Raw genomic sequence first — 17293 nt, forward strand, 5'->3', positions numbered from 1 at the left:
CCAGAGCACCCAGCCCACAGATAGTAAGGGGGTTAGGAGAGACTGCAGCGGTCTCTCTGGTATCCCTTAGGGCAGGACTCTACTGCTTAGCCCATACCCAGATCTAGATCTTAATCAGGGCCCCATACTTTCATAAAGGAACCCAGACCCTCCTCACAGTCCCAGGGAAGAGGGGAGTGCTTGTCATCCACAGACCAGACCACATGCCAGGAGAGCAGAGTCTCTTACAAGACCTCTCATAAGACCTTGGAGGAATTAAGGTTGCTGGGGCGGGGGATGTCCTAAAAGTCCCCAAAGCTTTGGAAGTACAGTAAATCAGGTCACAGGCTGGGGAATGAGTAAACAATAGAAGAAAAGAATCTGTACATAGAAAATTACTTTGGTCCCACAGAGAATCAAAATATACACTCAGAAGGTGACAAAGTGAAGGCTTTTGTATCCAAAGCCTCTAAGAAATATAGAAATTAGTCTTAGGCTATGGAAAAGACAAAAAAAAATGTTGAAAAACAAGTAAGGGAGGTAGAGGAAAATTAGGAAAGAGAAATGAGAGTTATGCAGGAAAATCATGAAAACCAAGCAGCTTGGTGAAGAAGATAACAAAAATTCTGAAGAAAACAACATCTTAAAAATCAGTTTAGGTCAAATGGAAAACAAGCAGTTTGGGGAGGGGGGTGGGGTCAATATAGTTGCAAGAGAAGAGTCTCTCCTGGGTGCTCACTCCAAAATATTTCAAAAATCTTAAAATTATGTCTCTAACTAAATTTTTGAGATAGAACCCACAGAAAGATCCAGTGAGGCAATTTTCCAGGCAAAGATAATCTGGAAAATAGAGGGAAAACTCCATTCTACAGGGTTAGAGGGGCATCCCACTAGAGTGAAGAAATTTTCTCCTCTGGGGAACATCCCCAGAGTGCCTCGGAGCCACAGCTCTTGACAGCAGAAGCAGTTTCCTGACCTGCACGCTGGGGAGTACTGGACACAATTTGGAGGATCAGTGGGGACATCTCTACCAGAGCTAGCCAGAAGCCCAGGCCCTCAGAGCAGTTGCAGCAGTCAGGAGTCAGCACAGTCTTGGCAGTCACCCAAATTCAGGAAATGGAAGCAAGAGTCAGCAAGCAGGAGCCTCCAGACAACTATGCCCTGAGTGCTCAGCCAACAGAAGGTAGGGGAATGGAGGGAGACTTCCGAAGTCTGTCCACTGTGCCTGGAACAGGATTCTAGGGCTCTGACCACATTAAGATCCCGGTTGCAATCTAGGCCTCCCCTCATAGAATAGGGACCCCCCCCCCCTCCCCAGGGCCTATGGAAGAAGGCTATGCTTGTAGTCATTCACAGACTAGGAGAGCAATCAGAGCCTCACACACTGAGGTCTTTGGGGGGGGGGGTGTCCCAATAATACTCAAAAGCTCAGGAAATAGCCCCAAACCAGGCACAGGTTGGGGAAATGAGTAAACAGAGAGAAAAAAGAGAAACTGGAAGATTGACAAATATGTTGTATATGATCCCAAGGAAGACCAAAATACTCAATCTGAAGATGAGGAAATACATGCTTCTGCATCTAAAGACTACAAGAAATATGGCTCAGGTGATGACAGAGCTCAAAAAAAATTTTGGAAATCAAGTAAGGGAGAGAGAAGAAAAATTGGGAAAAGAAATGAAAGAAATGCAGGAAAAACATGAAAACGACATCAGCAGTTTAGTCAAGGAGATCTAAAAAAAATCCTGAAGAAAATAACCGGTTAAAAACCAGCTTAAGTCAAATGGATAAAACAGTTCAAAATGTTATTAAAAAGCAGAATTGGCCAGATGGAAAAGGAGATAAGAAAGCTCTCCTGAGGAAAACAAATCCTTCAGATATAGAATGAAGTTAATGGAGTTCCAATAGCTAAAAGGAAAATGTACTGGGAGTAAGAGAAAGGAGAGGTGGAATAGGCTAAGATACTTCATATAAAAGACATGTTTTTACAATGAGCTTTTGCAATGATACAGAAGGGGGAGGAGAGGAGGAATGAAGGAACCTTCAATCTCATGAGAAATGGCTCAGAGATGAAATAACATATACACTTAATAGGGTATAGACATCTGGAGTAAGGAGGGGAGAATGGGGATGGGGGAAGAGGGGGAATGTGGGTGATGGAGGAGAGGGTAGATCATAGCGGAGAATAGTCAGATAAAACTCATTGTCTTTTTTACAAGGTGCTGGGATTAGTTGGACTGTCTGGGACCACGGGTCCAAGTGCTTCCTGGGTCTCTGGGTGGTATGTGGACTTGGGGGCCTCTTGGCCCCAGGCCTGGTACTCTGTCTGCTGCACTACTCAACTTCCCTACAGCACATTTTGGAAAAGGGATGGGGTGAAGGGAGAGAGAGAGAGAGGGAGAATATAATATATGGTAGTAGGGAGGAATGGATGGAAGGAGTTATACTCAGCGGGAGCAACTGTGGAAAAATATGGAGGTAGCTTCTGTGATGGACTTATGATGAAGAATGTGATCCACCCAAAACAGAGCTGATGGTATCAGAGCACAGACTGAAACACATTTTTTTTCTCTTTCTTTTACTTTATTTCTCATGAGGTTCTATATTTTTGTGGGGTAGGGGGTATTATGTTTGCTCTGAAACAAGAATATTTTAGCAATGGATAAAGAACTGTGGAGGTTGAACAGAGACCAAAGACTATTACCTTTAGAATATGATTTCTCTCTCATCACATTCAACTTGGAATAATGTATCCTGTGGAAACAATGTAAAGACTAGGACTGTCTTCTGGGGGGGGGGGGCAAATCAAGATTGGGGGAAAGGTGGTAGAATTCAAAATAATAAATAAAAAAAGAAGAAAAGGGTTCATAGGCTTCATTCTTTTGCCAAAAGAACAAAGATGAGGTTATGAACCACTGCCTTAAAGAATAAATTTCCTGAGGTCCCATCCCACAAAGGTTAACTTTTCCCAAAAATTACCTTTTTATTTTTGAATACATTTTGTGGGGAAAAAAAGCAGGTCAAAAGGTTAAAGAGGAAAAGAATGCCTTAAAAAGCAGAATTGGCCAGATGGAAAAAGAGATGAGAAAGTTGGTTGAAGAAAATAACTCCTGAAAACATAGAATAGAGCAAAGGGAAGCTGATGACTTTGTAAGAAATCAAGAAGCAATAAAACACAATCAAAAGAATGAAAAATTAAAAGAAAATGTGAAATATCTCAGTGGAAAAACAACTGACCTAGAAAACAGATCCAGAAGAGATAATTTAAGAAATATTGGGCTATCTAAAAGTCATGACCAGGAAAAGAGTTAGACTTCATTTTTCTTTTTCTTTTTTTACTTTAATTTGATTGATTTTAGAAATGAGCCTGTGTTACAAGCACAGGTTTACAGTTTCAATATGAAGAGATTGATTTACATTTTTGAGCTAATTAAGTAACTGGAAACACCCACTAATTGATTATTACATGAAAGAGAACACATCAATTTGGAAAACTACACTCTATAAGGTTCTACAGTATTTACAAACTTAAGTACCAATCAAAAAATACTCTTTTGTTGTCTAATAGACTTAGTCAATTAACCTTTGGTTGGATTTTCTATAATTTCTTGAGTTTAGCAACATTCAGCTTTAGCTCTTTCTAGATTTTTTTTAAAATATGAATTTGTTTTTATTTATTCTGATTTTCTACAAATGATTTTTTTATATATTACTAAAATATTCTTAAGAGTAAACAAAATACCCCATCCCCCAAAACTATAGACCCACATGAGCTATAAAGTAAAGGAAAAAAAGTAAAACAATGATAATAATAATAATAATAATAATAATAATAATAATAATAATAATAATAAAAGTGCAGCCAGGTGGCGCAGTGGATGGAGCACCGGCCCTGGAGGCAGGAGCACCACAGTCCAAATGCAGCTACAGATACCAAACAATGACCCAGCTGTGGAATGCCGGGCAAGATACCCCAATAATAGTAGTAGTAGTAGTAGTAGTAGTAGTAGTAGTAGTAGTAGTAGTAGTAGTAGTAGTAGTAGTTGTTGTGGCCAAGTGGTGCAGTGGACAGAACACCAGCCCTGAAGCTAGGAGCACCCAGGTCCAAATCCGGGCTCAGACACCTCAGACACTCAGACACACGCCAGCTGTGTGACCCCAGGCAAACCACTCAGTCCATTTCCTTTGAAACACAATAATAATAGTAATAATAATAATAATAATTTCATAATTATTTTAACAACATTATGATGATGACAATGACGATGATGATGATGATGATGATGTACTTCAGTCTGTGTTCCAACACCACCAACTCTGTCGCGGGTGGATCGCATTCTTTATGATAAGTCCATCCCAAAAGTTACTTCCATATTTTTCCACCGTTGCCATTGCTGATTGCAACTCCCTCCATTTGTACTTCTCCACTACCATGTACTATATTTTCTTTATCCTTTTACTCTGACTCTGCTGTAGGGTAGCTGAGTGGCACAACAGAGAGATCCCCAGCCCTGGGGCCAAGAGGCCCCAAGCTCACATACCACCCCTTAGGACCAGCAACCACCTGACCCTATGGTCCTGGACAGACCATCCAATCTCCGCCCCTTGCAAGAAGTAAAAAGGAAAATGTGTTATATCTGACCACTCTCCCCCACGGTCCAACCTCTCCTCCATCACTCACATCTTCCCCCAATTCCCCCTGTCCCCCTTCTCTCCTTCTTACTCTAGATGTCTATACCCCATTGAACATAAATGCCGTTTCCTCTCTTAGCCACCTCTGATTTGAACAGTTTCCCTCATTCTTCCTTGACTTCCCCCCCTTCCGTATCATTGCAATAGCTCATTGTAATAAAAAAAATCTTATTATATGAAATAGCTTAGCCTATTCCACCTCTCCTTTTTCTTTCTCCCATTACATTTCCCTTTTAGCCATTTTTACACTATATTATATCTTCACATTCAGCTCTGTCGTGCTTCATCTATAAAAGTTCCTTCTACCTGCTCTAATAAATGAGAAGGTTCATATGAGTATTATCAGTATTTACAGGAATACATGTAGTTCATCATCATTAAGTCCCTCATATTTTCCCCTCCTCCTCCACTGTCTATGCTTCACTCGAGTCCTGTTTTTGGAGATCAAACTTTCTGTTCATCTCTGGACATTCCAACATGAACATTTGAAATCCCTCTGGTTCATTGAAATTCCATGTTTTTCCCTTGAACAGGACATTCAGTTTTTCTGGGTAATTGATTCTCAGTTGCATTCCGAGCTTTTTTGCCATACAGCTTATTATATTCCAAGCCCAATAAGCTTTTAATGTAGTTATTGCTAAGTCCTGTGTAATCCTGCCTGCAGCTCCACGATATTTGAATTGTGTCCTTCTGGCTGCTTGTAATATTTTCTCTTTGACTTGGGAGTTCTAAAACTTGGCTATAGTATTCCTGGGGATTGTATTTTTTGGACCTCTTTCTCGGGGAGATCAGTGGATTCTCTCCATTTCTATTTTGCCCTCTGCTTATAGGATATCAGTGCAATTTTCCTGTAGGAATTCTTTGAAAATGAGGTCAAGGTTCTTTTCCTGATGATAACTTTCAGGTATTCCAATAATTTTTAAATTATCTTTCCTGCATCTACTTTCCATATCAGTTGTTTTTTCAATGAGATGTTTCATATTTTCTTCTATTTTTTCATTCTTTTGGTTTTGTAGTACTGTGTCTTAATTTCTCATAAAATCAGCAGCCTCCCTCAATTCCATTCTACATCTGAGGAATTTGCTTTCCTCAGAGCTTTCTTATCACTTTTTCCATCTGGCCAATTCTGCTTTTTTTAAAAGCATTCTTCTCCTCAATAACTTTTTGAACTGTTTTATCCATTTGACCTATGATGGTTTTTAACATGTTATTTTCTTCAGCATTTTTTTTTTTGGATATCCTTGACTAAGTTGCTGCCTTCTTTTTCATGTTTTTCCTGCATCTCTCTCCTTTCTTTTCCCAATTTTTCTTCTATCTCCCTCACTTGATTTTCAGTCTTTTTTTTGAGTTGTCATAGCCTGAGACAACTTTCTGTTTTTCTTGGAGTCTTTAAATGCAGGAGCTTGTACTTCCTCATCTTCAGATTGAGTGTTTTGATCCTTCTTGGGATCATAGACAAAGTATTTCTCAACGGTGTTCCTTTTTTTTCCCTCTGCTTACTCATTTCTCTAGCCTGTGCCTGGTTTTGGGTTGCTTCCTGAGCTGAGTATTATTTGGACACCCCCATACACACCAAGGATCTCCATGTGTGAGGCTCTGTCTTCCCTCCCGGTCTGTGAATGACCACAGGCGCACCCCTCTGCCACGGGGCTGAGGTGGGGGGGCTGCTGTTCTATGGGGGGCCTAGACTGCAATCAGGATCTGAATGTTGGTCAGAGTCCTGTTCCAGGGACAGAAGACAGACCTCAGTAGTCTCCACTCCCCACTCTCTCCACTCCAGGCACTCATGCCTGGGGGCTCCTGCTTCCGGCTCTGCCTGCTTCTGTTTCTTGAATCTGAACTGACAGGGCCATACAGCTCACTGAGTTCCCTGAGGGCTGGGCTTCACACGCTCACTCTGGTAGCCATCCCCTGGATGATCCTCCAAGTTGTGCCCAGTACTCCCTGGGTGTAGTTCAGGAAACTGTCCCCGCTGCCATGAGCCATGGTTCCCAGCATCCTGAGGCTGCCTCCAGGAGGCTAAAGTTCCTTCACTCTGGCCAGCCTCCCCTCTAACCCCATGGAGTGGAGTCTTTCTGCTATTTTCCAGGTTACCTTGGGCTGCCTCACTGGATCCCTCTAAGAGTCCTTATCTGATAAGTTTGGAAATATCAGAGAGAGAGAGAACCTAAGAGATGATCCTCTCCTGTTGCTATCTTGGCTCCACCCAGACTTCATTTTTTTTTTTTTAGTTTTTGTAAGGCAAATGGGGTTAAGTGGCTTGCCCAAGACCACATAGCTAGGTAATTATTTAGACTTCATTTTTCAAGAAAAAATTCCTTCAAAATTGCCCTGTTATCCTAGAAGTAGAGGGTAAAATAGAAATTGAAGGAATCCACTGATCACCTCCTGAAAGAGATCCTAAAATAAAATCTCCCATGAATATTATAGCCAAATTCCAGAACTTTCAAGTCAAATAAAGCAGTCCAACTGAAGCAATTCAATTACCGTGATGCTACAATCAGGATTTAGCAACATCTACAATAAAGGCTTTTAGGGCAAAAGATCTTGGATTACAAACAAGAATCAACTATCCGGCTGATCTGAACACCGTCTTTCAGGGAAATAACAGATTTTCAATGAAATAGGGAATTTCAAACTTTCCTGAACACAAAGTCTGATCTTTAAGTACAAGACTGGTGTATGGGAAGGGAAAATTATGAGGGATTTAATGATGCTGAACTGCTTGTAATATGAACCTTCCCATTTATTAAAGCAGTTAGAAGGAGCATATATAGACAAGGCACAGGAGGGAACCGAATATAAAGTTATATTACAAAGAAGGAGTCATTAGGTGAAAATGAAAATGAATGTACTGGGAGAAAGGGAAAGGAGAGGTAGAATGGGGTAAGATATTTCACGTAAAAGAATCAAGAAAAATCTTTTGCAAAGTGGTGGAAAGGAGGTAAGGTAAGTGGGAATGAGTGAGCCTTCTTTCTCATCAGAAGGAATTCAGAGAGGAAATAACATTCACATTCAATAGTGTATTGAAATCTATCCTAACGTAGAGGAAAAAGGAGAGCAAATGGATAGGAAAAGGGACAGGGGGAGGGAAGTTGGGTGTGAGTGATAGAAAAGTGTGAAGATCATGGAGAGGGTTAAGATACTCTTTTGAAGAGGGACAGGTGAAAGGAGAAAAAAGAATAGACTAGATGAGAGTAGTGAAGACTAGAATGAAGGTAAATATAGTTAAAAATAGGAAAAAATATTGAAGCAATTTCTCTGAGGGACTTATGTTAAAGAATGCAAACCATTCTAGAGGCAGAGGTGATAATAGCTGAATGAAGACTGAAGTACAATTATTTTTCACCATATTTTTCTTGAGGTATATCTATCCTTGTTGAGGGGGGGATTATGTTTACTTTCACAGCAAGATTACTGTAGTAATGTGAAAATAAATAAATAAATCATGACAGAAAATATACAAAAAGACAGTTTAAAGAATACAAAAAGAAAGGATTCCTTAGACAATATTCTTCAGGTATTTGGGCAGATAGAGTGTGAGGGAATATAACCTAAATCAAATTTTTAAAAATTAAATAAAAAATTGTAATTCATATACATTATACCTTATTATGTAGATGTTAAAAATTAAGTATACCTATATTTATATTCCAAGATATGAATACTTTATTACCCATCTTTTCAATAACTATATTACTCAAATACATTTTCCCAATTATTCTGGAATGCATGGGTTTGGGGGGTAGAGTGGGGTTATGAGAAGATATAGCAGCAGAGTTGACTAATTTCTTAGATTTTCCCTGTTATGATACTCAGAACATAAAAAAAAAATTATATCCAAAGTCTTAGAATCAGGAAGATCTAAGGGTAAGGCCTACTTTTTACACAAACTGTCTTATGTGACCCAGTCAAAATCATTTAACCTCACAGTAAGATAAGATGTCAATCTGGATTGTTGAAAGAAGATATTTTTATCAATGAAATTAATTTTTTAGCATGTAAGTAATATTGACATTAATACAGCACTGTAAATTTTGCAAGGAACTTTGTGGCTATTATCTCATTTAGTCCTTATAAAGGCCCAGATATTAATGCAATTGTTATAAATGAAGAAACTGAGTTCAGAGAGGTTAATATTTTGGTTCAATGCCACTGAACTTGGAGCTATCAAAAATAGCAATCAAATTCAGGTCCTGTTCTTTAAACAAGCTTTTAGTTCTCAGCATATGGCATATTTGGTTTGGTGATTACACTGAACACTCTTATAATTTCTTCTCAGAAAAGCTTCAATCTTTTGAGAAATAGTTTCAAAATGCAAGAAAACAGTCTCTACCTTGATTTGATCCTAAGTGAGCACATTGAGTCTAAAATATTATTTCACCTGTAGGAAGAAATGGTATATTTTAAGTTTTAATTTTTAATTTTTAAGCTTAGTGGATACTAGTAAAAATGCAACACAACAGGAAGAATTACAACCAGAATCTTCCAAAACATACAAGGAGAGTATTGATTGGAAAATCCATAAAAACTAAGTTAGTTTTCCAGTCCAATTTGAAGACAGGGCCTAGTCAGGATTATGCTTTGTACAATCTTCTAGCATGGGGATTGAATGCAGGGCTGTCCCCATTGTTATGTGCAATGGTAAGAAGAATTTCCAGACCTATACAGAGAGGCCTAACTTTGTGTAAGGAGTAGGAACAGGTGTCAAATAGCAGTTCTAACAGGTGCTTCAGTGTGGGCTGAGGAGAGGACCTATATCTAGGCAAGTGTAGTCACAAGCTTTATTCTGTGTCCTAAATGAGAAATATATAAAAAGCAACTGAATGGTTCTGACTCCAGGAGCCGAGCAGTGTCACATTCTAACTCTCCTGCCCAGTCTGATGCCTTCAGAGGAAATGGATGCAGGAAACCCAGACTAAAGGAAAGTCTTCTGTTCTGAATCACTGAATCACTCTGAATCAACATAGTTGTCTATTATCTGGAAGATGGCAGCTGAGTCCAGCAACCTGTAAGTCTACCTCACAGCAAGTCAACAAGTGTGTGGTTCAGATCCATATGCAGATACATGCAGAGCTCAGATCAGAAGTCTATCAATCAGTTTTTACCCTAAATAACAAAATTTTAGGAGCAATATTTGATCTCCCATAAAAGTAGCAGTGAGACTCAAGACACAATCCTAGGCTAAATAATCCCTCCGAAGTATAATGAGATGGGTTAATATAAAGTCTGACATAAGTAAATAGGATGTAAGAATGGTTAAAAATAAACATGAATAGGATTCCCCCATAAAGACCTATTAGGGTGATAGTAACGTACAAGACACAAACCCAGAAGAAAATGACTCCAAAACAACCATTTAGAAGCAAAGCCTCAACATAAAGCACAACCTGGCTACAGTTTCAATTTGAATTTCTAAGAGATAAAATGAGAATTTTTTTAAGCTATTAAAGTGATTTTATAAATGGAATGAAAGCCCTAAAGTAAAATATGAAAAGAAATGAGGGTAAGGAGTGGAGCCCAGATGGTGGAGTAAAAGCAGGGACTCGCCAGGCTCTCACCCAAACCTCTCCAAATACCTTTAAGAGATGAGTGAAACAATTTTCCAAACAAAGAAGAAGTGAAATAATTTTCTAGTGCAAGGCAACTTGGAAGATCAGCAGGAAAGGTCTATTGCAGTGGGATGTTAGGAAAGAACAGACTAGCACATGCCCTGCCCACTTAGACCTACCCAGTCATTCAGGAACAGGCAGCGGTACAACTGGATCAGTGGCAACAGTGGCAGTTTCCACACATCTCAGTCCAGAGAAAAACAAGAATAACTTGTAAAATAAGCAGGAAAAGTCTGTCATACCAGAGTGAGAGTGGAGCATGGTCTAGTGCAGGCCTCAGTAGGACAGAGGTGATCCTAGAAGACCAACAACAGAACTTGGGAGCCACTGAATCAATAGCAGCAGCTGATGGTTCTGGAGCTCTTAGTCTATAGATGGTTAAGTGAGTCAAAAAGAGAGAGATAAGAGGCCTTGTTACTGTCACTGAAGCAGGACTGTTATTTTGCAGATCTGGATTACACCCCTGGGTTGCAAGCAGAGGAAGAAGAAACACAACAAAGCCTGCTGCCTCAGGGGAGCAGGGATCCTCCTCACAGTTCCAGTACAGAAAGGAGTACATGTGGTCACCCATAGACCAGAGCACATGCTAGGAGATTAGTAAAAATTTCGCCTTGGATTATACTCTTTTGGAAACACTGAATTATCTACAAAAACCCTAAAATCTTCGGAAAATGTGCCCTTCACCCTGGAAGTAGAGCCCTACCTAAAGAAAAGATTAAAATCAAGTCATAAGTTGGGAACATGAGCAAATAACAAAAGAAAAAAACTCTGACCATAGCAAGTTAATTTGTTGTTAAGGAAGATTAATATACACACTTAGAAGAAAATAAAGTCAAAACTCTAACATCCAGTGCCTGCAAGCAAAATATGATTTTGTCTCAGACTATGGATGAGCTCAAAAAAGGATTTTGAAAACCAAGTAAGAGAAGTAGAGGAAAAATTGGGAAGAGAAATATGAGTGATGATGGAAAAATGAGTCAGCAGCCTGTTGAAGGAGACGCAGAAAAAAATATCTAGAATGGATCAAATGCAAAAAGAAGTACAAAAAGGCCCCACTGGGGAAAAAGTATCATTTACCAACTGATCATAAAAGAAAACTATCCAAACTGCTTAGAAAACAAGGACACATTAAAAACAGTTAGAAACAGAAACTCATCTTAGTATATAACAGCCAAAAACCCATGTCCAAGACAGAGAAAAATACAAGCAGCCAAAACAAGATTTCAAATACAGAACAACAAGATCATGTGTTAATAGTAATTATTATAAACGAGAGTATAGCCTAGAAAACAACATTCTAGGACACAGAAGAGTTTTAGTTACAAAAAAAAGAAAAGAAAAAAATATAATCTCCAAGAGGGAATAACGGACCAATGTGAAAACGAGGATTTCTAAGTATTTGTGATGAAAATAGCAGAACTGCAGAGAAATTTTCAAATACACACTCAAGAATCAAAAGAATTTTTTTTAAAAAAAGCTATAAATACAAATTGTATATCCTCTAATCAGGAGATAGCACATCTCTATATTATATTACATTATATTATATTATATTATATTACATTACATTATATTATATTACATTACATTACATTATATTATATTACATTACATTATATTACATTATATTATATTATATTACATTATATTATATTATATTACATTATATTATATTATATTACATTATATTGCATTATATTACATTATATTACATTATATTCTATACTACCCTACCCTATCCTATTATATTTATATGTATGTATATATGTATAGACACATATATTTATGTATGGAATTTAATAAGACAGATTTATTAGTTTAAAAGACTGTGAACTTTTTTGAGAGCATGAACTGGTTTTTCTTTGTTTTTTCTCCCCTTTGTTTCTCCAGTGACTAACACATGGAAAGTACCTAATAAATATAAGCTGACTGACAGGAAGTTTGGGAAAAATTATAACAACATAATTAAAGGACACACATTGAAAACTACAAACAAAAGGAAAGGATAATACAGCAGATGATACTGACTCCTCATTCTCATCTAAATTAGTCAAAGGAGGGAAGAAAACACAGAGTTGGGAGCAGAAATATATTTCACTCAAGGGGGAAATAAGAAAGGCAGAAGAAGGAATGTGAGGAATATGAGGGAGGGTAGAATAAATGATGGATCAGGCCTAAGGGAACGATAGTAGAGAAATCATAAACATCACTGATTAATCAAAAGTGAAATAAAAATCACAATTATATTAGTAGATGCAGAAAACTTTAATCAAGATACAAAATGTATTCTTTTTAAAAACATTAAAACATACAGGGTTGAATGAATTTTGTTTTAAATGAAAAGTATCATTTATATAAAACCAAAACACCAATCATCTTTAATGGGGATAGACTAGAGCCTTTCCCCAATATGATCAAGAAAGGATGTCTATTAACATAATGATTATTCAATATAAAAAACTAATTAAATTTTTTAAAATGTTAGAATTTAGTGTGCTTCCTCATTATGCTATTCTACAATTTTGTCCATTGAATAGCCTTATAAAATGCAATGTCCACTCTGAACATACAAGATTCATAATCTATAGAAGCTATTTCAGATAACTTGCTAATTTTGTTCCGGTACAAAAATTTAATGATAAAAAATTATCTTGGAAAGAGACCTACTGAAGAAAATGGATTGCATTTTTTAATTCTTTAGCTCTAAAGAATTAACAAAATTTAAGTACCAAGAACAATTTAATTCTAAGCATGAAAACTTTATAAGTGAAATTCTTAAGATTAATGGGAATTTCGTACAGCTTTTCCAAGATACAAAAATTGCTCTTTATGAAGAATTGTGTAAAACATAGTACCAATTCACAGTTGTATAGCACATAACTATTTTATGAAATATTTTCACAATGTATAGGTTCATTTGAGTCTGACATTGATATTTTAAGATACAGGTGTGAATACTTTTTACTGACAAGAAAACTGAGGCTCATAGAGGATAAATAGCTTGGCTAAACAACATAAATGTTAACTAGGGGAGCGGGAAATAAAATGCTCATTTTAAACCCATACTCTTGTTAAAGTATAATTACTTTTAAGGATAAATAACTCAACAATGGCAGGGTGATAGGAAAAAAGGTCTTAAACTCACTTTATAAATGATTACATTTCTTTCTTTTTTTCTACCTTTATTTTAAAACAATAATTAGGAAAAAAGAGTATTTGTAATTTTAAATAAGATTTAATAAGGCTTCATCGATACTCTAATATATTTAACAACCTCTAAAATCAAATAATATTACACAGGATGATTTCTGAACACAAGGATTTAAGAACTTTCCTTCAACCTGAGGTAGCTTTTTTTAAACTATTCCCTACATTTAAATGATATTTCAGATAACATCAATCAATTTTTATTGCAATTGTATAAGATCACACTCCAGATTATAGACACTGGCATGTCAATATCGATATTTGATTTCAATATTTTCAATATTATAAGTATGTGCTATAGACTATAAATATTTTTCATACATAATTTCTAATTTTTATAAATTTTCATAGTTGAAATATGCAGAAAATAATTTTTTAATGTATAAATAATACTAGATAGCAAAAAATCACCCATGTTATTATTATAATTAAAACAAGATTGCATTTTAGCTATATTAAATTTACAAATATAAACAAAATTATAAAACATTATCCTCATTTTTTATCATTTTGTTCTGATCATGAAGAATACTAAGGGTCAACTGAGTATTTCTGAAAGTATCTTTAAGTATTCAGTACTGACAGTAAAATTATAAACTACATGAATTAAAATGAAACAATATTTAATATATTCAATTTTACCTTGTGTTTTCACTGGATCTGATATTTGACTGGGATCACTAAGACCATATGCATTAGCAGCTCTCACAAGGAAAAGGTAAATTGCATTAGGTTTTAGTCCTTTAGTAGCAAATGTTTCTGTCTTCACATTTTCTGCTACAGTTTGCCAGCTGCTACCAGATGCATGGCTAAATATAGATAAATACAAATTAGAATATGGGTACTCAATTGTAAATTCAAAGTATGAAAAACAGCATATGCCATGTCTACAATACCTGAAAGCTTCAATGATATAAGATGTTGGTGTTGCACCTGAATTCAAATTTGGTTGCCATGACAATGTTACTGTATTTCTGCTGACATCTGTGACTTCAGGTTTTGATGGGGCACTTGGGATTAAATTTGGATCAGTCGGTCTTGGAGGTTGAACTGGAACTCCAAATTCTAAGAAAGAAACAATAAAACAAAGGAAATGTGTTTATGAACAGTGAAATGTAAACATTTCTCTGTTTCCATACATGTGTGCATGCAAACCTGGGTATGATCAATATCAGAAATTTCAGAAATCAATCAGAAATCCAACACATCTTAGTTTATAGATTTTAAAAAAATGAAAATTTTTCAAATTACCTTGAACTTCAATGTATGCACTCCATGTTGCTTCACCACTAGGAGTTGATGCAATGCAAGTGTACCGACCAGTGTCACCCAGCTGAGAAAGACAGAAAATAGACCTTTTGAACAATCAAGAGCTCAGTCATCTGGAAAAGGAATATATCTGTATATAATTCATAAATAAAGATTTAGCTATATTAAAATTATCAAATTATAATCATTAACTTTTTGTGGAACATTTTTTTTGTGTGTAAACTGAGAAATTCTACAAGTCAAGAACCAGGAAAATTCATCTACTATTATATTTGATTGGATCACGTTATCCCAGTAAAAGAGAGATTTTACTACTACTGATATTAACATATTTTATTCAAAAACTAAAAAAAGATCAAGATCCATTGTTTCCAAACCTTTCAAGAGCTAAAATGGATGAATCACATTAGTAAATTCTATTTTTAAACTTAATATTTTTTAGTAAATTTTTAAAGAAAATTATGATGCTTCAATTTGTGTCTCATTTCAAGATTTTATGTATGATAATCAAGATAAAGTAAAAGATCAAAAAGAAAAAGAATTCTTCCTAAATTTTTGCAATTTGGAGGATTGGCAAACAATTATGCAAAATCAACTATTTGAAGTAGTTAAGAAGTTATGAGGTAGAAAAAATTTATACCTGAATTTAATTTCTTTTCTAACAGTTGAGAAAATGAATAATTATAGCTCCCTAAATCTAACTCTAAACCAATCTAAGAATTAACTATAGATATTTTATGACTAAGATGACAACTGTATTTCTGGGTAAAATTAAAGAAAGCATGATCATTATCATCTTACTTTTCAAAAAAGAAGACAAGTTAATGTCCTAGGGTAATTATAAGAACCAAGCATTAATAGGTATGATAAAAAATTACAGGATATAGAATTTTATAGCATATTTTAAAAGAATAAAAATATGCTACCATTTGATCTAAGTCATCTATTAGAACATGAAGTAAATGTTTATTACTAGTCAAGATTTTTTTCTTTTCACTATATTTTTTTTGTCTGTCTATTGATCTATAAAGAAAAAGGAAATAAGGGGGAAAAGTAACACAACCCTGGAGAAAAAAATATGTTGGCTATGCTATACTGGGAAAATAAATCCTTAAAGTTTCCATAAAAATTGGAGGCTTTTCATCTTTTAATTCTCTAGTTCTGAATGTTCACTCAACATGTATATACTTTTATGTGCATTCCTTAATTATAGAATGCTCAACCAACCCTATCAACCTCATATTCACAATTGAAGAATTCTTTAAAGCATTCTGAAGTGGTATAAATGTTGTCTTAAAAAAAACTTTCTGCAATTATTACATTCCACTACTAACTGAGGGAATTCTTTCTTGCGATTTTCAAAATTGGAGAAGATTCTAGGAAAGAGTAGTTTGGAAAATTACAAGCTCTCCAGATTTCCTTCAAAAACAAGTTAAAAAATACCTCAAGGTGAATTTAGAGAGGCAAAAATAAACAAAAGTTGGAGGAAAACTGTGGTCCTCCTGGGACAATTGGAGAAGATCCAGAGAAAGTTCTCAAAATCCAATAAAAGTATAAACCTCTCCAGGGTAGCTCCCTGAAACAGCATGAGGTGAGACTTAGGAAACTCCATTTGGGAGGTAGCTTATGCATCAGACACAAAAATTCTCACCTTTCCAGGCAATGTGGGGAACTGGGCCTTTAAGGAGGTGAAAATAGGGAACCTGAAAAGTAAGGCCAGCCCCAGGTCTACTTACTGATGATGTCCTGGGCAAGAAGGAACCAGCACACTCCCAGTAAGTGCAGAATGGTTTGCATTGGGATGCTACTGGCTAAGGACACTATAGGAAAACTGAGTTCTTGGTCTTGGATTCAGGTCAGAGGGGACAACTGATGGTTATAGCAACTATGGTTCTCAGGAAGTAGGAACGTTTCCAACATACTGTGAGGAGGGGCCCCAGCTGTGGCTTGGAAGAGAAAGGAACAGAGGTTGAACCCAGGACAAAACTCCTGAGGCTAGAGGCACTATTCTTCAGGACTAGAGGTAAATATAACAACAATCTGCTAATTTATTGTTAAATTAAAAGAATAAACGTATATGGGAGAAGGAAGCAAACTACTGACAAATAAGGGAATAGAAAAAACTGGGGTTCATTTTCAGAGGAAAATACTGAAACCAAAAAAGTTCTCCTATTTCCAAGAGTAATGTCAAATGCTACCTGTTCGAAAAAATTCATTAAAAATTCAAAAATAAATGAATTCAAATAAAATTGTGGAAAAATTAAAAGAAAAAAGGAACAGTACAAGAAAAACAAGTTTATTAAAGTTAACCAATTGAAAAAGGAGATCCAGAAATTTAGGGAAGAAAATTTCTCCTTGAAAATCAGAAATAGGAAAGGTGAAGTCAGTGATATTATAAGAGAGAAAGAAATAATAAAAAATACAAAAAATGAAAAAATAGAAGAAAATCTGAAACACCCCACAATAAAAACAGATTTGGAAAATAGATCAAGAAGAGAAAACATGAGAATACTTCGACTATCTGAAAGCTATGATT

General features: G+C 36.0%; 1 protein-coding gene across 7 annotated transcripts in view; it reads right to left on the reverse strand.

Moving 5' to 3' along the window:
- ROBO1 (roundabout guidance receptor 1) overlaps positions 1–17293 on the reverse strand; it is a 587021-nt gene that overhangs the window by 110664 nt on the left and 459064 nt on the right. For all 7 annotated transcript variants that reach the window (XM_074192260.1, XM_074192259.1, XM_074192258.1 and 4 more), the window contains exons 10-12: positions 14740–14821; positions 14385–14553; positions 14131–14297 (exon numbers count right to left, since the gene is read on the reverse strand). In XM_074192260.1, coding sequence (XP_074048361.1) covers positions 14131–14297; positions 14385–14553; positions 14740–14821 — 418 coding nt within the window. The remainder of the gene's footprint in view (positions 1–14130; positions 14298–14384; positions 14554–14739; positions 14822–17293) is intronic.

The sequence above is a fragment of the Macrotis lagotis genome, chromosome 6, assembly GCF_037893015.1.
Source record: "Macrotis lagotis isolate mMagLag1 chromosome 6, bilby.v1.9.chrom.fasta, whole genome shotgun sequence".
Lineage (NCBI taxonomy): Eukaryota > Metazoa > Chordata > Mammalia > Peramelemorphia > Peramelidae > Macrotis > Macrotis lagotis.